The sequence below is a fragment of the Petaurus breviceps genome, unplaced genomic scaffold, assembly GCF_028583685.1.
Source record: "Petaurus breviceps papuanus isolate PSGF00001 unplaced genomic scaffold, PetGlider_PUasm1.0 99, whole genome shotgun sequence".
Lineage (NCBI taxonomy): Eukaryota > Metazoa > Chordata > Mammalia > Diprotodontia > Petauridae > Petaurus > Petaurus breviceps.
The window spans coordinates 23,656,667-23,678,093 of NW_027187465.1; the positions used below are offsets into that span (position 1 = coordinate 23,656,667).

General features: G+C 49.2%; 1 protein-coding gene across 2 annotated transcripts in view; it reads right to left on the minus strand.

Moving 5' to 3' along the window:
- Positions 1-21,427, minus strand: part of KDM2B (lysine demethylase 2B) — a 138,298-nt gene that overhangs the window by 83,365 nt on the left and 33,506 nt on the right. For both annotated transcript variants that reach the window (XM_069081586.1, XM_069081585.1), the window contains exons 6-8: positions 21,042-21,148; positions 6,300-6,393; positions 2,707-2,860 (exon numbers count right to left, since the gene is read on the minus strand). In XM_069081586.1, the coding sequence (XP_068937687.1) occupies positions 2,707-2,860; positions 6,300-6,393; positions 21,042-21,148 (355 nt within the window). The remainder of the gene's footprint in view (positions 1-2,706; positions 2,861-6,299; positions 6,394-21,041; positions 21,149-21,427) is intronic.

A 21,427-nucleotide genomic window follows, 5' to 3' on the forward strand; every position in this document is an offset into this window, starting at 1 on the left:
ACACAGAATGTCAGAGCTGGGAGGGACCTCAGAACAGGGGATGTCAGAGCTGGAAGGAACCTTAGAACACAGAATGTCAGAGCTGGGAGGGTCCTCAGAACAGGGGATGTCACAGCTGGGAGGGGTCTTAGGACATCATTAGAGCTAGGAAAAACCTTAGAGATCATTTAATCCAGCTTCCCCTATTTTTCCAGAGGACCCCAGAGGAAACTGAAGATGCCATTTGCCCAAGGACATGTAACAACCCATAGCAGGGTCAGGCCTAAAAACCAGGCTTTCTGAGCACCCCCAGGAACTGCCCTTTCACAGACATGTATTTACAAATATTCAGAGAATACTGGTCCCAGAAGGACCTTTAGAATTCACCACCAGGGAACAACAGATGATTTAAAGTCTTCTACAGGAAAGTACCATCTCTATGGCTTGGCCCCTGCCCCCAGAAGCACCTCCTCATCCCCTTAAAAGCCTTCAACAACCATCCAGGCCTCAGGACCAAGCTGGGTCACCACCCATCATGAATGGTGATAGTAAGCTTTGCTACTACACCATCTAACTAAACGCTATCAACCTTCCCTGAAGGTCAGTCTGAGTCGCAGGCACCAATCCGACCATCCTGATGATACATAACTCAAGCCACCTGGTGACTCACGGCCAGCCTTGGGACTGTAAGAAGCCTAACCCTCCATCTCTTGAACCAGTCTCAGAACTGGATCTTTGGAGGTCCCTATCCCAACCTCCTGCTCTATGTAGAAATCCCCTCAATGTCATCCCAGGAGGTTATCCAACCTCCCCCTGCTTACAGACCTCTAATGACAGGGAGTTCACTGTCAACTTGGCAAGCCCATTCCAACCAGAGCTAGACAACACTGAGAAGACTTCTTGATGCTGAACTGAATTTTGCCTGGACAGAACGTCGAGGCCCAGCAAAACAAGGGTATACCCCCTCTTCCACCTCGTGGTCCTCGAGGTCCCAGTGGTATACTAGGTTCCCATCAGTATTCAGATACACACTATTTGAAGTTATACATATATAAAATATGGCAATTCTATAAAAACACATGTTCCAGCCCAATGGAAACATGCAGTGTGAATCTGAGTAACGCATAATCCACACCAATCAGGACACAGCTGTCATATATTTGGAGTCCATCCTGAAACAGTGAGGTGCTGCCTTTGTGACTTCAGGAGAGTCCAATCCTCTCTTCTATGAAATGAAGTAGACTCCAAGGGTTAAAGATCCTGAGACTTCTCCGTGTCACCTTGGACCCTAGTTCCCACTCCCTCTTCTGCAGAAGGGGGGAGGGGATTAGAGCATCTCTAAAATCTGATGGTCCCCACTGCTCTCCTAAGGCCCCTCCTCTCATCTCTCTTGCCATGTCTTAGGATATCCAAAGGCAACCCCCCCCTCCGAGAATGGCAGCATCAAGACAAGAGTGGGTGGGATGCTCCTTCTCCCAGTTAACCATTCACTAAGCCTGATGCTGAGGAGGCAGAAATAAACATGAGACTCTAGTCCCTGCCCATAAATTGCTTTATCTTCTTATGGGGGAAGGCAATAAGGTCATCGATAAAACAGTACAAGATGTATATGCAGAAAAGACAGGGTGGTGATGGTAGTTCCTAAAGAGCCAGCCTCAGAATTAGGAAGGCCTGGGGCCTGGCTCTGTATAGGCTCTGGTCCAAGACACAGGGCTGATCAGTATTGTGAGAGGCAGCTTCCACGCTGGGAGTCCCCCCATACCAAGGCAATCACAGACCTAACCTTCCTGCCCTGCCACCCCTTCCCACCCCTCCACCTTCCCCCTACTCCCAGGTCTGACTTCTCTTAATTCAGCCTAAGGTCACTTTAATAACCACTGCAGACTCATACGGTGCTCAGATCTTACCACATGAATTACTTGTTAAGACGCCTCTTTCCCATCCTATATTTGTACAGATGGTATGATTGGGTTTGTTTTTTTAATGTTTCTGGTCACTGAACTCCATCTTCTTCTGCAAAAGGAAGCTGCCTCACATTATCCTTCCATAACCCCTTTATCTTTACTCTCAGACTGCCCTGGGACAGGTCTTGACAGTCTTGTCAGACTGGGGTCCCAACTACATAGCAGTCCACCTTGTGGATGACAGTGTCTTCATGGGCTCTGACCGAGTCAGGACTAACCTGACTCAGCCTAACCTGATTCAGCCTAACCTGGCCCATTCAACAGATCAGAAACCGAGGGGTGGAAGGAACCAATCCTTTCTATTTTAAGAAGGGGAAACTGAGGGAGACCGGAGAAGGGAAATGATACACCCAAAATCACATGGGTGGCAAAGCTGGGGTTTAAACTGTGGCCCTACTATACCCCCACTGCCTCCCAGCTCCCAAGAGTTGGACCAGGCTCCAGGAGAAAAGAGTACAAATGGGAAATAGAACACGCACCCCTGAAAAAAAAGACCTGGGTCCAATAGACAGCCCTCCTAGACAAAAGTCGACCCCAAAGGCATCACCAGGGAACTGCAGGATATTAAGTAACGTTCATCCAGGATCCCCTGAGGAGGTGAGTCTGAGAAGAAGGTGAACTACTTCTCACAGACGCATGTCCCTGGCAAGTAACCAGCATAGAGGTGGCCAATTGGCTAAGGGATCATTTCAAAGGAGGGAGAGGAACAGCACAGAGGCGTCAACCACAGCTTCCAAGGAGGCCACAGGCCTGGGCAACTTACCAGAGGGGATAAAAAACGTGTCGCCCTGGGCCAGCTCGATTCTTTGGCACTGCTTGACTCGATCTCCCAGGAAGACGTCGCTCTGCTTTCCAGAGAGTACCCACTCTTCATACACTCCCAAATTGTGCAAGGTGGGGGGGATCAGCCAGAAGATCTGAGAAGAGAAACCAAGTCCATCACAGCCACGCCTAGCCCAAAGCTGGGCCCCTACAGGGCGCGGATGTGGCTGGAGATTTAGGCAGAGGAGCCCTGCTTGGAAAGGAGCGACCCAAGCTAGGGGACTGTCAGTATACTAAGTAGTAGATGGTTATGTTGAAAGTCTTGAGTTCAAATCCCACCTTGGCACCAGCTCTCCAAGTTTCTTTACTTCTAATCTGTTTCCCCAGCTACAAAATGAAGATTTCTATAACCTATGTATGACACTACTATGAATTTTCTCATGGGACCTCTAATGGGATACTAGACAGCAGCTTCTGGCAGCTGGCATGGATGGGGCCGCAGATAAAACACTGGGCCTGAAATCAGGAAGACCTGAGTGCAAATCTAGCCTATGACACTTTCGAAAGGTATGAACCTGAGCAAGTCACTGGCTGCCTCAGTTTCCTCATCTATAAAACAAGGATAATAACAGCACCTACCAGGCGCAGCTAGGTGGCACAATGAATAGAAAATTGGCCCTCGAAGTCAGAAGGACCTGAATTCAAATCCAGCCTCAGACACTTGAAACTTACTAGCCATGTAACCTTGGGCAAGTCACTTAACCCCAATTGCCCTGCCTTCCCCACCCCTCCAAAAAAAAATCTCAAAGAACAGCACCTCCCTCCCAGGGTTACTGTGAAGATCAATAGATATAATATTTGTAAAGCACTTAGCAAAGTGCCTGACACACAGAAGGAACTTAATATATGCTTATTTCCTTCCTCCCAACTCTAAATTTATAATCCTTAATGGAAGGGACAATTTGCTTTTGCCTTTGTTCCCTAGCACAGTGCCAGGCACATAATGATTGTTTTGGTGATATCATCTGGGTCTGAAATCCCAGGGTCCCTCTGTTCTGGATTCTGCACCAAGATAAAGGGGCTCCCATGGGATCCCAAGCCCTAGTGGTTCAAGTGGAGTGGGAGGTAGGTGCTAAGCAGGAGAGGGGAAGGGGGTGAGGAAATTTTATAAGATTCAAAAATTAAAAATAAAATAAAACAATTCCCCAGCTTCTGTCTGATCTGTAGGAGGAAAAACATCTGGAAGACAGAGTGTAGCAAGATTGTGTGCAAGATACACACACACAAACATACTCTTTCTTTCTCAAAGAAAGACAACACCCATCCCCATGTCCATTAGGAGCACAGGACCCAGAAGGCAAAGCAAACCTATAAAGATGCACCCACCCCAACTTAAAAAACAGGGACAGAAGGTGCCTAAGAGTCCTGCCCAACCCCTTCATTTTAAAAATGAAGACAGAGCTCAGGAGTGAAGTGACTCATGTAAGGTCACACACATACCCCAAGCAGGTCATACCTCGAACCCAGATCTTCTGAATATAAATTTGGAGTGTTTTCCCTTAACCTCTGACCAAGGGACAACAACAATAAGAAGAATATAGAGTGCTTTGAACTTTATTAATGCTCTGAGCCTCAATTCCCTCATCCATAAAATGGGAATAATTGTATTTGCTTCACAGGGTTGTCTTGTCTTCTCCAATAGAACGTAAGCAATGTGAGGGCAGGAAATGTTTCTTTTTAAATTTTTTATTTTGGTCTTTGTATCCCCCATTCACTAGTAAAATGCTTCTCAACAGTGTTTGTTGACTGACTGAAGACTCAAATGAAATACTGTATATAAAGCACTTTTCGAACCTTCAAGCTCTATTGATTTTCTGAGGTAATAATAAAGAAAAACATTTATTTATGTAGCCCTTTAAGGTCCAAAAAATGCTCTACAATCATTATCTCACTTGGGCCTCTCCACAACCATGGGAAGGCTCATGCTGTTATAATTATCATTCCCATTTTACAAATGAGGACACTGAGGCAGACAGAGGATGAGTGAGTTACCTAGGGTCACACAGCGAAGAAGCATCTAAGGATCTGAAGTTGGGTCTTCCTAACTCCAGGCCCAGCACGGGTTAATTTAGGGTTCCGGGTCCAGTGTTCTATTCACTGGGCCACAGAGGCCCTCTTTACCATTATTATTAGATTCTATTATTACAATTATCATCTCCTTTAAGCCTGGAGAGCTAGAGGCAGCTAGGCAACAAGAGGGTAGAATGCTGGGCTGGGCCTGGAGTCAGAAATATCTGAGTTCAAATCTAACCTGAGATGCTTCCTAGCTATTGTGACCCTGGGGAAGTCACTTAACTTGCAAAATAGGAATAATAACAGAACCTACCTTCCAAGGATTCTTGTTGAGGATCAAATGAGATAATTATTATTATAAAGTGCTTTTCAAATTTTGAAGCACCATGTAAATGCTGGTTTTTATTAACCCATTTTTTTTTTTAAAGCAATGGGGGTTAAGTAACTTGCTCAAGGTTACATGGCCAGTTATTTCTGGGTGTGGTGCTAAGTATCTGAGCCCGGATTTGATCCCCAGGTCATCCCAACACTGGAGCCAGTGCTCTTACTCGCTGTGCTACCTGGCCACCCCTTTATTAACCCATTTTACAGATGAGCAATCAGAGGCTAGGGAAAGTCAAGGTGCTTACCCAGGGTAACTTAATTAATATCACTGGCAGGATCTGGGACCAGCATTCTATGACCACCCTCAAGCTGCCGCTGTTAACATCCTGTTCACCTTCCTCTTCCCTGTGTAAAGCCTGCCTCCTCAAGGGTGTCTGAAAGTTATGGCAAATGCCCCACAAAGTTTAGGGGTGCCTGTCCTCGGGTTCAAAGTGAAGCCAGAAGCAGGCTCAGATGGGGTCTAGAGTTCAAGCCGTCAGTGGAGAGATGACAAAACAGGACTAGAGAGATGAGGAGACTTACCAAGGTCACACAAGTATTAGGCAGCAACATTTGAACTCAAGTCCTCAGACTCAAAAGCCTTCAGCCACCCTCTCTCTAGTACTGCATAAACTCTGAACTTCAGGATTCTGATTGAGTTCCCCAAACCCAGACCCTCTGGTCTCCACCTATCAGCCCCAGGGGCTTGGTCAAAGCAGGACATTGTCCAATTAGTGGGGCAAGGGTGTGGGGGGGCTCATGCAGGGCTGAGAAATGATCTATAACCTGAGTGGAGGAGGGGAACACAGAGAGAGGTCACAGGATTAAGAGCTAGAATGGCCTGGAGAGAGTATCTCATTCAATTCCTTAATTTTTACAGATGAGGAAACTGAGGCCAAGGTCACACACTCTTCCCAGGGTCATAGATTTAGAACTGGAAGTCCCCCTACAAACCATCTAGTCTAACTAATTTTACAGGTGAGAAAACTGAGGCCCCAAAAAAGGAGAAAGTGACCTGACCAAGGCAATATGGGCAGGCAGTAACCATGATGGAGACAACATCCTTTCAACTCCACCCCCCTAGCCCCTGACATCCAGATACAGGTTAGGGAATAGACCTTGGTGTGAGTCACGAAGAAGCTTGCCCCATTCACTCACCTTCTTGCCCCGGAAGACGTGGTACCAGACAGATGTACCTCCAAAATCGATATGGAAATCCGTGAAACAGCCTTTGACGCTCATCAGACAGTATCTGCAGGTGGGCGAAGGAGAAAAGGAACCCTGAGAGCCTGTTTCATGGGGGGGACGACAAGTTCACACCCTAAAGGCATTCCCCTTACCTGAAACACAAGGGAATGTGTGTGTGTGTGTGGGGGGGGGTTAATAAGTATCCAGCTACCACTGGTGATCCCCTTAGGGGAAGGCCCTGGGTGTGGTGGCCATGGCCACACTGTGAGGACCTGCCCCTTCTGGCTGGGGCAGAGTCTTGTTTTCCATGGACCAATCCCAAACCACAGGCTATTTCTTGTATCATAACCTCCCCAGCTCCTGCCTCCACTCCCAGCTCCAGCTCAGCCCACCTGCAGTTACAGGTGCCAGCTAACACCCAGCTGACCCCCTCATTCATTCATTTATCCAGCCAACACCTACTGAATACCCACAGTGAACTAAAGAGGAGATAAGCTGGCTTCCCTGCCCTCAAGGAGCTTCCAGTCTCCTCTGGGGAGGGAGATAAGCCAAAAGCTGAGTGACAGTATTAGAGGGGTCACTGGGCAGTCATGGGAGAAGGGTAAATGGGGGGGGGGGAGTCCATAGAGGAGTTGGTAAGAAATGCCTGGGTAGGAAGAGACCCAAAGCACTGGATTTAGAGTGAACAGCCAAGCTCTTCACTTTATGGATGAAGGCACTGAAGCCCACAAAAAAAATAAGTGATTTGGCCCCTGTCATTCAGAAAGCAAGAGGAGTGGGGGACTCCAAAGCTGGTCCTTTCCTCCTCTGACATTCCTGCTTCAAGGCTACCCCAGCAAAGCCTTCTGGGAGGGACAAATGGCCCCTTCTCCCCCTTTTCCCAGCTCATACCACAACTGCAAAGTGGGAAAGGGAAGGGCTGCCCACCTGGAGAGAATGCCCCCTCCTTCCAGGTCCACCCTCCTGGGTGGTGAGCCTCGAAGAGCAGGAGCTGAGAGCTCCAAGGAGGGGGCCCAGGCTCCAGACCCTATTCGTCCCCTCCCCAACTGAGGCTTCATCTAGAACGATGCCTCCTCACTGCATGCACCCGCTATATCACGGAGCCCGTGCACACACACGCTTACCCACTGACCTCTTTTCCTCGTTCCACATTCCTGTTCCATGGTCTGAGGAAGGGGAGGGCTCTGGGTAAGGGGGAGAGGGCAGCAGCACCTTTGGACCAGACTTGGTCCAGGGAAAGGATGGGGAGAGGGCTGAAGCTCAAAAGAAAGTGGGAAGGGGAAGCTGTCTCTCTTTCCCTTCCCTGCTCCCCCTTCCCACCCCACGTTCAGGTAGAGGAGCATTTGGCAGTATGCAAACGGCGTGCCCCCCATCCCTCCATCCGATAGGCTGGAGGGAACCTTAACCATGTGTCTGCAGGAGGCTAGCAAATCACAGGGCCTTCCCGTACATCAGAGCCTGGCTGCCTAGCAACCCCATCGGAGGGCTGGGGTTGACAGAACAGGGCGCAGCGCTGTCCCCTAGACAGACAGCAGGCATTGCAAAGTCCCTTTCAGCTGGACAGCCTCGGCTGGTCTGTGGGCACCTTCTGCTGGGGGCCGATGGGCTACCTGCCCCTGCCTCCTCCCCCTGCCCAGCCCGACCCAGCCCTCAGAACAGGCTTCAGGCTCTTCCTTTCTCCAAAGAGTGCAGAGGAGGGGGCTGCATTTTGGAAGCTCGGAACCCACCACTCCTCCAAGGACCAAGTGGACTGACTCCAATAGACATCATTTCAAAATACTAGTCCTCCCCAGCCCCCTCAAATTCTCTCCCCTTTTCTTCCTTTTAAAATCTTGGCTCAGTTCCTACTGAACGGGAATCTTGGGACAAAAAGCCAGAGAGCTGCGAGAGGGAAGAGGACCCCTCGCGGACTACCATTACCCCCCCCCCCCCCAACTTGTTTTCCTTACTGAAATCGGACTCAGGTGTTCAGAGACAGCAGGGGAGGGAGCTGGTAAAAAGTTCCCTCCCCTTCTAGAAATGATGGACGCCAGCCAAACTTTGCCCCCCTCCGCCCCCAAACACATCTACTTGTAGAAAACCCCCGGACTCGGGGGCATCCAGTTCTCCCGAGTGCCATCTCGGTGCCCAAGCCTCATGCTCCCCCTGCAGCTGGCCACCAACAACTCAAGCACAAAGTGAGCTGGGGAAAGGAGGGATAAACTTCTGGACCACACTCCCCGGGGAGGGGGAATACCCTCTGGAGGGCCTGGGACAGCCTCATCCCGCGGCCGTTCCTGGCAGCCCCGGGTAGACCAATGGCCCCGGAGGCCCCAGATCCCCTCGGATCCTCTCCCCTCCTCCCCACCCCCAAGCTGGCCGTTCCAGCCATGATAGCCCTCTGGGCTGTCGGGGAAAGAGCTGCTTTGGTTGCAACCAGGATGCTGGCGAAGCGGGGGTGCTGGCAAGGTGGCCCAGGCCATGTCTCCTGTCCTCTCCTCCCCCCTCCCCTGGCTGCACGGCTCCGGTAAGCTACGCCTTTGCACTGACCTCTGCAGCTTCCTCTTCCAAAGCACACCGCAGTCACATGGGCCACGCACGGCTCTCTGCCACAGCCAACTAATCTCCCCCCCCCCCCTCCCCAGCCTAGCCCCGGCCGGCCCCGGCCGGCGGCTCCTCCCGCGCCCACCCGTGGGCACGGACAGCACACATCCACACACGTCCCTCTGTTTTGCCGGGTCTCCGGCCTCCAGACTGGCTGCCCTGCTTAGCTTGGGCTTTTCCAGGGCAGGAGATGGGGACTACAATCCTCCTACAGTCACAACCTGGGGGTGGAGGTAGGGGTACTAAAAGACCCCCGCCCTCGCAAAAAAAAAAACACAAAAAAAAACAAAAAACCAGAAACAGAAAACTAGGAAGCACACACTGGGCGCCTAGAGGGGGTCCCTGCCCACGAGCCCTAATTGGCGGAGAGCTTGGAGGGTCGGGGGACCTGAGGGCATCAACTTTCCAGTCCCGGCACTGGGTCCTCCCCCTGGAGGCAGGGAGCGCCCGCGTTCGTCCCCGCCCCCTTCCCCCCACCCCCAGCCCCGGGCGGCTGCACCCGGTTCTCCAACTTGAGAAAACTCCGCCTGCCCGCCTAGCTGGCGGTGGCGAGGACGGGTACAGTGGGCGTCCCCTCCAGCCGAGGTCCAGAGCCTGGACAGAGCAGGGCTGGCCAGCAGGCAGGGCGCGCGGGTGCGCGCACACATGCATGCACACACAGGACACACACACGCGCGCGCGCAGCTCCTACCCACACAAAGCCGGGACACACGCACGCACACACACACACACAGACACACTCACACACGCGCGCGCGCATTCACACCCCTCGATCTGCGCACAGAGGCGGGCTAACACACCCGCTCCCAGCCGCCTCCTCCTCCCCCTCCGGGGCACAAGATAAGACCAGCCCACAACACCCAGCCAGGCATACACACACCACGCGCGTACACCCCCACGCGGGCACATACAGCACTCCAGGGTGGGGGCCTGGGGGCGCACCGAGGCCGGTGGCCTCCCCAGCCCTGCCCAGCCCGGGTCGGCCCTGCCCGCGCCACGCCGCCCCCGCGGTTGCTAGCTGGGGTTACCCTGGCCTCCTCCGCCCCAGCTGCCAGGCCCAGGTGGCCAGTGAGCCCAGGGGCGCCGGGTCTTCCGTCCCCGCTGGGCGGGCTTCCTTCCTTCCTCCCCGGAGCCGGGGGCTAGCCGGCCGCGCTCATTTCCGCGCTGAAACTGAACACCAGCGCCGAGCCGAAGCCCGGGCGGGAGGCGGGCGGGCGGGCGGGTGGCTGGCTGCAAGGGGGGGACGCGGCGGCGGCGGCGGCGGCGCCCAGCCCCAGCGAGCAGCAGGGGACGCCGCCGCCCACAGCTCGCCCGGCCGGGGAGGGGAGGGGAGGGGATGCGAGGGGGAGGGCCACTTTTACTCCCTCTCCCAGACCCCCTCCCCTGACTCCTACAAACGAGAACCCCTCCTCCCCCAGCCGGAGCCCCGGGAGGTGAGCAACCGAGGTCCGACAGGGTCCCAGTGGCTCTCTGCAAAAGTACATCCTTCTCCAAGGTTTGCCGCGCCTTGGTGTCCCAGCCACTAAGTGGCACCTAATGGGGGAGGATGTGGGTAAGGCACCATCGGAGGGGATGAAAATCTGAGGAGGGGCCAGGCAGATAGCCCTGGAAGGGGCTGAAGTTCCGGGAGCAGGGCATCCGGGAAGCCAGAAATTCCAGAATTATCTAGGAAACTGGAAGGGAGGTGAGAGATCCCCTATTCCCACTACCCTCATTTTACCGAGGAAGAAGAAAATGCCACCCCAGGGGGTTAAGTAACTGCCCCAAGGTCAAGTGGAGGAGCAAAAATTTGAACTCAGGCCCTGTGACTCCAAATTCATCCCTCTTCCCATCTCTCCATTATAGTGACCTTGGGCAAGTCACGTTCCCTCTCAGTGACCACTCTACTGGGACTGGCTAAAAGTCCTCATCAGCTCCAATATTCTAGGAATCCCCCCAGCGTTGCCTTGAATTTCCCCAGGGAAGATGAGGGCCCTGGTTATTGCAAAAGCTGGAAAGAACCTTAGTAGTGATATAGTCCAAAACCCTTCATTTTGCAGGGGGGCCCTTGAGGCCCAAGAAACCCCAGTGCTTGGGGGGGGGGGGGGGCCTGGGCTGGGGGCAGAGGGCCAGGCCAAGCCAGCCCAGCCAGGTCTCCTGACTCAGGACCGTCTCCTTTCTACTCTATTACAATTGACCCCTAAACAACTAAGCTAACTGAATACCAACCACCCAATGCCTTGACTTAGAAGAAACTGCTATAGATGCCCTCCTTCTCCTTATGGGTCTAAATCCAAGATGAGGTCAGTGAGAATTGGTTATCACCTCTTCCCTCATCTCCAAATTAAATTTTTTCTTTAGTAAAAACAGAGGCAGGAGAAAAGACCTATACATAGAAAAGAAGTCCAACAGATTGATCTCTAAGGGTTCTAGTTCGAAAGTGTATAAGCTTAAGTGACAGGAGGCAGATTTTGGCTCTGGAAATTCTAACAATTCTATCTATCCAGTAAGTGAACTGACTTTCTGTGGCATCGTGATCACCTACTGTGTGCCACAAAGGGAAAAAGGTGTAGACTTGGAAGTCAGAAAACATGGGTTTGGAAAAGTTCACACTGAACACTATGGAATTAAAATGATGACCAAGTCTGGTCCTAGAGAAAAGCTGAGAAAAATGTACTTCCCTCCCCTCTTTACAAAGGTGGGGGCCTATGGCTGTGAAATACTGCATATACTGTCATCCCCTGGTGAGGTGCTGATTGATTTTGCTGAAATGTTTTCTTTTTCTGTCTTTGTTGTAACAGATGGCTCCCTCCTCACTCCTCTGAGGGGGAAGGGATAGGTTCAGAAATGAAGATTGGTATGGAAACAAAAAAAGTCAATAAAAATAAGAAAAAATGTGAGTTGAGTCCTTATTCTACAGGCATTCCTCACCTTTGACCTCTTTCACCTCTTAAAATCCTGAGACTCCACTCAGATGCCCTCTCCTATGGGAAGGTTTTTTTCTGACCCCATTAATAGTAAGGCAGGGAGAGAAGGGCTGTCTCCATTCCTGTCTCCCATCTCAAAACTATCATACAAATATTTATGCATGTACATTTATATTTCTTCGCAAGAAAATCTGTGAAGTCCAGGATGGTAGGGACTATTTTGTCTACATCCCCTAAATTACTAGCCCTCTGACCTTGGTAAAGTCCCTTCTTTTCTCTGGACCCCAGTTTCCTCATCAGTAAAGATCATCTGTTCTCAAACTCTGTGATCTCAGAACCCCTTTCTATTCTTAAAATTCCTGAGGAGCCCTCAAAGTAGATTATATCTATGAATATTTGTGTGTATTAGAAGTTAAAATGTGTTAGTATTAATTATGAACATACTTTTGACCTTGTAGGACCCCCCCCCCAACATTCTCAAAAGGGTTTTTCCAGGTCTATAACCTCCTCCGTCTCTCTTCTCCTTTTCTCCCTAACCCAGGGATTTGAGACTCCCCCCACTTATCCCAATTTCCGGGAACTCCCTATTTCAAAAAAAGTGTCAGAAAGGGAGGATCACATAACCATTCATTAAAAAGGGCCTGTGGGAACATCCTCATTTAAAGGGGGAGGAAATTGAGGCCCAGAGAGGGGAAGGGATTTGGCCAAGGTCACAGTAGCCAGAAGTAGAATAGGATTTGAACCCTAGGCCCCTGAGCTTTTCCATTACTACCATTCCCCACCCAGAATGCCCATCAATGGGGGTTTCTGCTCAGCTTGTGGGTCCAAGGAGCCCCAAATTTGTCTGCCACCAAGACTGCGGAGAAAACCTCTTCCCCAGGCCCCTGAAGCTTCTCCTTAGCACCACAAAGGGTGCTAAGCAGCTTTTCAGAGCAGATTCATTAGGAAAACAATACTTCCCCATCTTCTATTTGCCCCTTGTTTCAGCCTTCCAGGGACAGCGATTTACCAACCGCAGGGAAAGAGAAGAGTTGACCCTCAGCTAGGCCTGGGCTCTGGTCCATGCTTCAAACTCCCCAGCCCTGTGACTTTCCACAAATCACTTCCTTTCTTGAGGCCTCGAGCTCCCCATCTGGAAAATGGGGGCAATAATGCTTTCTACCCACAAAGAAAGCTCTTCTTGTAGTGAGAATCACAGAACACAATAGAGGCGAAATCACTTTGAAACCAACAAGAGGAATCCGGCAGTTATTTCTTGGGGAGGGGAAAGGCCAGCTCTTGGAGGCAAGGGGCTGCCTTCCTTTCTGTCTTCCAGTCTAGCAGCAGAGCCTGAGAGTTGGAAGGGACCTCAGATGTCATCTATCCCAATGCACTCATTTTACAGATAAGGAAAACTGAGGCCCAGGAATGTGAAACCCAAGGTCATAAGGGCAGTAAGTTTCACCTCTAAATCCCAACTTTCCTATTTTCTCCAAGGGTCCCTTCAAATCCCATGTTTGGCAGGAGGCTGCCTCTCTGAGCCCCTTCCCTCTGAGATTACCTCCCATTTACTCAGGGTATATCTCATCTACACATGGTTATCTGCATGGTGTCACCCCCATAATGAGCTCCCTTTTTTTCCCTGATAATACTAACTACAGAATATGGGGGGAGGGTGGCTTGGAATGAACTTGTGATTTCATTGGATATAACAAAGTCCCAGCAAGGAAAGTCTCTCCACCAATGTAGGTCTTCCCCTGTTCTGTAACTTACCTCTTTAAAAGCAGGGGGTCAGCCAGGTGGCAAGGGAACTAGATTGTACAGTGGACAGAGTTCCAGCCCTGCAGTCAGGAGGACCTGAGTTCAAATACAGCCTAAGACACTTACTAGCTGTGTGACCCTGGGCAAGTCACTTAACCCTGACTGCCTCCAAAAATCAAAGTCACCTGGGGGGAACTAGGTGGTTAAGTGACTTGCCCAGGGTAATTCAGACAGTACATGTCAGGGGTTGGGTCTTGCTGACTCCAGGCTGGCCCTTTATAGTATACTACCTCAGCAATGCCTAGAATAATAGGGGAATGATTGAGGATCAGTATGGGGTAGTTACAGTCCAAAAACCCCATGTTCAAACCTCACCTCAAGGTACTTATTAATTATGTGATTACAGGCAAATCATTGAACCTCAATCTGCCCCTCTGCAAAATGGGGAACATACTGACACCCCAAATCTCACAAGATTATATGGAGGAAGCGGTTATCCTCATGTAACACATAAGGGTCTGGGTGGAGGCAGGATTCAAATCCAAGTCTCTCCCAACTAAAGTCCAGTTCTAACTACCTTCCAGGATAGTGAAGAAAGTAATATCATACAGGTTAATCCCCTCATCCCAAGAGAGATAAATGCCAGGTGGAACAGTTGGTAAGCCTCAACTTCAGGTCCCTTTGGGGACTAATCAATTACTGACTGGTGAATCTGTGCACTTGATAAAAACTGAACAAAGCTGTTTCGTCCTCCAGAAGATGAGTAGGACCCTGGACAAGTCACTTAACCAATCTGAGTGCCCCAGACAACTGTATAAGGCAGAACAGGGACACAGCTGTATACATACAGCCAAGTTCCTTCACTTGGGGTTTTCTGTCTACCAAGGAAATCAATCACAGGTCTGGTTAAAAAAAAATTCATCACCTACTACGCACAATGCACACTGCACAGTTAACGCTAAATGTTGACTTTACCTGGGTCTTCTGCATGACAAATAATTTCTCTGTTCCCTGACTCTTGCTATGAAAAAAGAATATGTCAGGCCAGAGGGTACAAGGAAAGTAATCAGAGGAAGTCAGGAGAAGAGTGGGGATCTTTTGTTTGGCCATTAAGCAGCAATTCTTCAACTGTAATTCACGGTCCCATAGAATCCCCAATCACCCATGAAAACCCCATAGCAAAATTTCCACCTTCCCCACCCCAAGAATACACAATAAGATCCAGCCACCAAAATCAGTAGGGCAATGGGGATGCCAAATATTCAGGGTTTGGGGCGTTACATTTTTAAACAGCTCATAAGTCCAAGCACTTTTCACAGCACAACCAAGTGAGACAGGGAGCCTACGTATTCTGCCCATTTCACAGATGATGAAACTGAGATTCAGAGCTGTGAAATTACTTGCCCAATCACACAGTTAGTAAGTAGCAGAACCAGGAACTTAAATTGATTTAAGGCAGGACATTCCTTCTACACATTAGCACATTAGCTAGAGAAGAGGCAGGCCAGAAGCTAATACACCTCCCTTGATTCATTCAACAATCACAGGACTTTGGAAGGAGAAGGACTTCCCTAAACAGGAATTCCTTGCCCCAGGGAGACCACAGGTGCAGGCTAGGACTGGGGCCCCCTTACAACAACCCAGGGAAGGGGAGGTGCTATTATTCTCCCCATTTTACAGATAAGGAAACTGAGGCAGAGAGAGGCTAAAGGGCACACAGCTAGTGTCTGAGGCAAGATTCAGGTTTTCTGACTCCAGGCACGGAGCAATTTCCACTGTCCAAACCAGTCCCCTAATTTTGCATGAAGTCCTCTAGTGAGGGGGGAACCCAGCCATCCTGAGGGCACAGAGCACTGGCACTGGAGTCAGGAGGACCTAAGTTCAAATGTGACCTCAGACACTTGACACACTTACTAGCCATGTGACCTTGGGCAAATCACTTAACCCCAATTGCCCTGCCCTCCCCCCTCCAAAAAAAAAAAGGCAAAGAAGAAATGGGAACCCTGGAGAAGGGAGGTGACTCACCTCTCTAAAAAACACAAGCAGGGTCAGCAGCAGAGAGAATCCAGATCCTCTGATTCAGTCTAGAATTCTTTCTACTCTACTGAATTACTAGAGGTAGGGAACGACATGGAACAAAACTCTAATAACTCTGAAGTAACATTCCCTGTGACCTATGACCTTGGGCAGGCCCCATGAAGAACCTAGGCCTCAGTTTCTTCTGCTGAAAAATGGGAGAGTCGGTTGGAATGACCTCAGAGTTTAAATTCTCCACTCCATCCCTAAAGCTTCTGGGGCAAGATTATTCATCCTCCAGGGATTCCTCAGTCTTATCTCTGAGATGAGATTTCTTCCAGCTGTAGATTTGGGATCCCAGGACCTACCCAAGATGGCCCTCAAAAGGATGGAAGGGGATTGGGAGGAATGTGGAATTTTTCCTTTTCGGGATTGAGAGGACCCACCACTTTTCTTTCTTATCATCACAGCTAGAAGAAACATCCCCAGTGGTATCAAGGTTCCAGAGGATTCTTGGAGCTCATGGTAATCCCAACACCAGAAGCAAGAGGCTGTACATAAATGCACTTCTGGACAAGAGAAAAGTGGGTGTGAAGGTTAGAGTCTGGTCTCTGTAGAATCCTAGCTAGGTGACCTAGGGCTACCTCCCAGACTGTGCCTTAGTCTGCCAGTCTATAAAATGGGAGGAATCTATCCAGAGACCACATGGGAAGAAACAGCATTGAAAACTTTAAGGCAGCTACCATATAACAGATATTATGGTTTGTTCCAATAGCCCCAGGCTAAGTATGGGCTCTTTGAGGTCATTCTTTAAAAAGATCACAAAGGAAAAGGACTGGGAAAACATTTTAAAAGCAGCCTTCTCTGTTCAGAGGTAGAGAGCCCAGCACACCTCAGTGAAGTCTAGCAATATATTCTTGAGTTCATAGGATACAGAGCTGAGAGGACAGCTGAGAACACAGAATGTCAGAGCTGGGAGGACCCTCAAAACAGCAAATATCAGAACTGGGAGAGATCTTAGAAACAGGAAAGTCAGAGGTCAAAGGAGCCTTAGAACAGGGAATGTCAGAGCTGGAAGGAGTCAACAGGGGATGTCAGGGCTGGGAGGGGCCTTAGAACAGGGGATGTCAGAACTCGAAGGGACCTTAGAACATGGAATATTAGAGCTGGAGAGGGGGGAAGCTTTAGAACAGGGGATGTCAGAGCTGGGAAGGGCCTCAGAACTAGGGATGTCAGGGCTGGGAGGGGCCTCAGAACAGGGAATGTCAGGGCTGGGAGGGGCCTTAGAACAGGAGATGTCAGAGCTGGGAGGGGCTTAGAACAGGGGATGTCAGAACTCAAAGGGATCTTAGAACATGGAATATTAGAGCTAGAGAGGGGGGAAGCTTTAGAACAGGGGATGTCAGAGCTGGGAGGGGCCTTAGAACATAGAATATCAGTTGGGAGGGGCCTTAGAACAGATAAAGTCATAACTAGAAAGAGCCTTAGAAGATAGAATGTCATAGCTGGGAAGGCCCCTAGAATAAAGAATGCTAGAGCTGGGAAGGAATTTAGAACAGGGAACGTCAGAGCCAGAAGGAGCCTGAAGCCACATCAGTAAGCATTTATGAAGGGTGTTCTGTAGTAAAAGATAGGGATAGAAAAAAAACAAAGGTAAAAAACAGTCTCTGCCCTTAAAGGGAAGACTACATGCAAACAACTCTACAAACAAGCTACCTACAGGATAAATTGGAGGTGATGTCAGAGGAGAGAGCACTGAGAAAGCCTAGAACACAGAACATCAAAGCTGGAATGTCCTTACAACAGAGAGGCAAAGCTGGGTCATGAGAACAGACAAGGTCATTCCTTGGAGGACCTTTGGGGGGCCTTACACGGAATGTCAGGAAGACAAACACAACAACAAGAATATTCAGGCAGATTTTGAGAATTCTGAATGCCAGGAATGGACTTCATCAGACAGACAGGGAAGGATACCTGAGTAGAGAGGTGGTGAACTATGGGTATAGAATGAGGCATACCATCAGCAAACAGGCATGATGCATTAGTCTGTCTTAATTATGCTTCTCTCTTAAAAAGGAGATAGCTACTGGAGGGGTGGCATTCAGAAGGAAAAGTTATCATTTTAAAAAGCATCAATAAAGCTTATTTTAAATAAAAGGCATAAATAGAAGACAGCTTAGAACACAAAGAAATAGAAGTGGGGGAAGGGGTCCATAGAATTTCAGAACTGGGAGAGGCCTTAGATACAGGGGTAGGAAACCTTCAGCCTCAAGGACACACATGGCCCTCTAGGACCTCAAGTGTGGCCTTTGGACTGAATCCAAGCTTCACAAAACAAATTCCCTTAATAAAAGGATTTGTTCTGTGAAGTTTGAATTCAGTACAAGGTTCACACTTGAGGACCTAGTGGGACGCAAGTGGCCTCAAAGCTGCAAGGGCCCTACCCCTGCACTTAGAACCTGAGAATCACAGTTTAATAGGGACCTCACAAGATAGAAAGGATCACCACTGAAAGACATCTTAGTGCATAGAAAGTCAAAGGTAGAAGAGCACATAGAAAACAATGTCAGTTAAACAGGCATCCTTAGAAGTGACAGGTATGGATTGGGAGGACCTGGGTTTGAATCTCAGATTTGCTATCTGACCTATAGGTACTGAAGGTCACTGACATTCACTTTTCTTTCTTGTAAAACAAAAGGATTAAATCACTTGACCTCTCGGATCCCTAACAGTTCTTATTTTAGGGTAAGAGGGGGAGGGAAGGCAATAAATATTTATTTATCAAGCTCCTGCTATGTGCCAGACACTATGTTAAAGTGTTTTTCAAAAATCATCTCATTTGGGGCGGCTAGGTGGCGCAGTGAATAGAGCACCGGCCTTGAAGTCAGGAGGACCTGAGTTCAAATGTGACCTCAGACACTTAACACAAAAACTAGCTGTGCAAATTTGAGCAAGTCACTTAACTCCAATTGCCCTCAAAAAAAAGGGAGGGGGACAAAAAAAAATCATCTCATCTGATTGTCACAACAAACCTGCGAAGTAGGTTGTTAATATTATCCTCACTTAACAGCTGAGGAAACTGAGGCAGACAGCACTTAAGTGACTTTCCCGGGATCACACAACAGTTAGTGTCTGAGGCCATATTTGAACTCAGGTCTTCCAGACACCAGGCCCAGCATTCTATCCACTGAGTCACCTAACTGCCTTGAGAGAGCATACTTGGTTAAAATATATATATATATATATATAGGGATATAGTCTAAATTCCCTCATTTTACAAAAAGAACGGAGGGCCTAGAGACATTAGGCCTAAATTCCCCTCACTTAGCCTCCCCTTTGTGCCCTGTGACACTGGTCCCTTCCCTTGCTCCTCAGACATGACACTCCCATCTCCCAAAGCCAGACATTTCACTGGCTGCCTCCTATGCTTGGAATTCTCTGCCTCCTCATCTCAGACCCTGGTTTTCTTGGCTTCCTCCAAATCCCAACTAAAATCCCACTTTCTGTAAGAAACCTCTCCCGATCCCCCTTAACGCTGACGTCTCATCTCTGATATTACCCACCTACCCCATCCATATCTTGTTTGTACACGACCGTTTGCACCTTGTTTTTTCCATCAGACTAAGAGCTTCTGGAGAGAGGAGACTGGTGGGAGTAGGGTGGGAGGTGGGAGGTGTTCGGTGTGTTTTTTGGCCTTTCTCATTATCTCTAGGGCTCAACACAGTGCATAGCACACGAATAATATAGTCCATAATGAACACTCATTGGGTTGACTATTTAGAATAACTTAGAGCAGTGGATAGAGTTCCAGGAAGACCCAAGTTCAAATCCAGCCTCAGATCACCACTAGCTGTGTGACCCTGGGCAAGCCACTTCACCTGTCTCAGTTTCTCCATCAGTAAAATAGGGATAGTAACAGTAACTATCTGCCAGGATTGTTGTGAGAAGCAAATGAAATAATACCAGCTATCATTACAACTATCACTGTTGTTGATGAACAAAACCCTACACATTTCCCCCAGAAATCCAGTCTTTTTTTACCTACATTCGTTAAATGACATCCACATTCTTTTTGAGGGAACAAATGGACTCATTCCAAGGTTGCCGATTTTCTTCCTATTATAATTCGAATACCCACAAGGCACTTGCTTGGCCACCAGCTGGAACTGGGAAATCTATCTGCCCTACTACACAAAGGACAAATTAGAAGAGAATGAGCCCTAAAGAACTGTATGTAAACCTAATTCAACAAATTCTATTAGGATGGGGGAACAAAAGAGCAGCCAACAGTGCTTTTTAAAAGAATCCCATTCTAAAACCTTTTGGGGGAAAGTGAAGGACATTTTCTGTAACTGGAGTGCTGATCCCTCTCATTTTTCTTTTGTGTGAATCAAGATTTGCCAGTATACTGGGTTTGCCTAATGTGGGGTATACCTGCCTAGAGACTGGTATATGATGGCATTTGTGGAAAGTGATTTCGAAGAAAAAAAGTGATTTTGACTCAAATCTCTTTCTAAATTATACAGTTAGTTAAGGACACTGGAGCCACCAGAAAAGGAAAACAGCCTGGTTCAAGGTCAAGGTCATGGTCAATGGTCAACGGTCAACAGGAGAAGAGGCTGAAAATCTCAAAGCCCTTTCCCATTGGCCTGACTCTGGGCTCTTGTTCTGGCCCCAGAAGGAAGCTTTGGCTGTATGGGGAGGAAAGAGGAAAAAGCAAGAGGAGGTGGGAGGCAGGCCCATAGACTCATGTCCAACATGGTGGAATTCCCCTGGAGTATTCACTGGGGGCTGGCCTTTAACAAGACACCCAAACGGTTTCTGAGCCAGTGGGCTGACTTTTCTGGGGAAAGAAACTCCATGTTATTAATGACAAGGGCAAGAGCTATTCTTCCCACTACAAGGATGGGAAAAGAGAGGCCAAGGAAAAACCAGGGCCCTTACCTGGGCTGTGGCAGAGTCTGGACAATGGCAGTGGTGGTCATCTCTCCAAGTATGTTACCAAGTTCACACAACTAAAAAGTAGCTCATGCAAAATTTGACTCCAAGTAGGATTCCAAGTATGGCAGTCTACCTACTATACCATGCTGCCTGCCGCCATGTTGTATCTGCGAGATGTCGGGAAGCTCCTTAAGGGCAGGAGCTGTTTGTCATTTTATTGTTGTATCCCTAGCACCTGTGACAGTGACTGGCATACAGCAGGTGCTTAATAATACTGTCTGGCTTAGGATGATCTGAAGCCCAACTGTGCCCTTCCTACTCAAGATTAAGGTCCAGGAGGTTTGGGGCCACTTGAGAGAATCTCCAAGGAAGCATATGAAGTGTCCCCTAAGAGGCTGGCCCAGAATAACAGAAGCCCCTCTCCACTCCTCAGCCCTCCCTTTAAACTGGGCATCTAGGCCCAGGCCCAGGCCCAGGCCCATACCTCCGCCCCCTGCCCTCTAGCCCCAACCCTGAATGGCCTTACTTCTTAACCTTGGGGTACTTCATCTCTGCAATGAGATTGGTAGACTCCGTCTGCTTCTCTTTCAGGTGCTGGGGCCACATGTTGTCTACCCAGTCCACCAAGTCGATCTGAAAGCCACATAACCATGCACCCGTCAGGGCAGCTGCCCCTGGCTTGGCTCAGCCTGGCCTCTGACAGGGCCATGCCCTCCATTCTCACCTTCACCTTTTAGAATTCCAAGCTTAAGGCTGTTAAGGCTTGGTTCAGCTATCAACTCCTACAGGAAGTCTTCCATGATCTCCTTACCTGCCTGAATGCTCTTTCCTTCTCAAGGTATCACACCCATATTCTCTGTTTACACGTTGTATCTCCCCACCACCACCACCCTGTCCTTGCAGTAGCACATA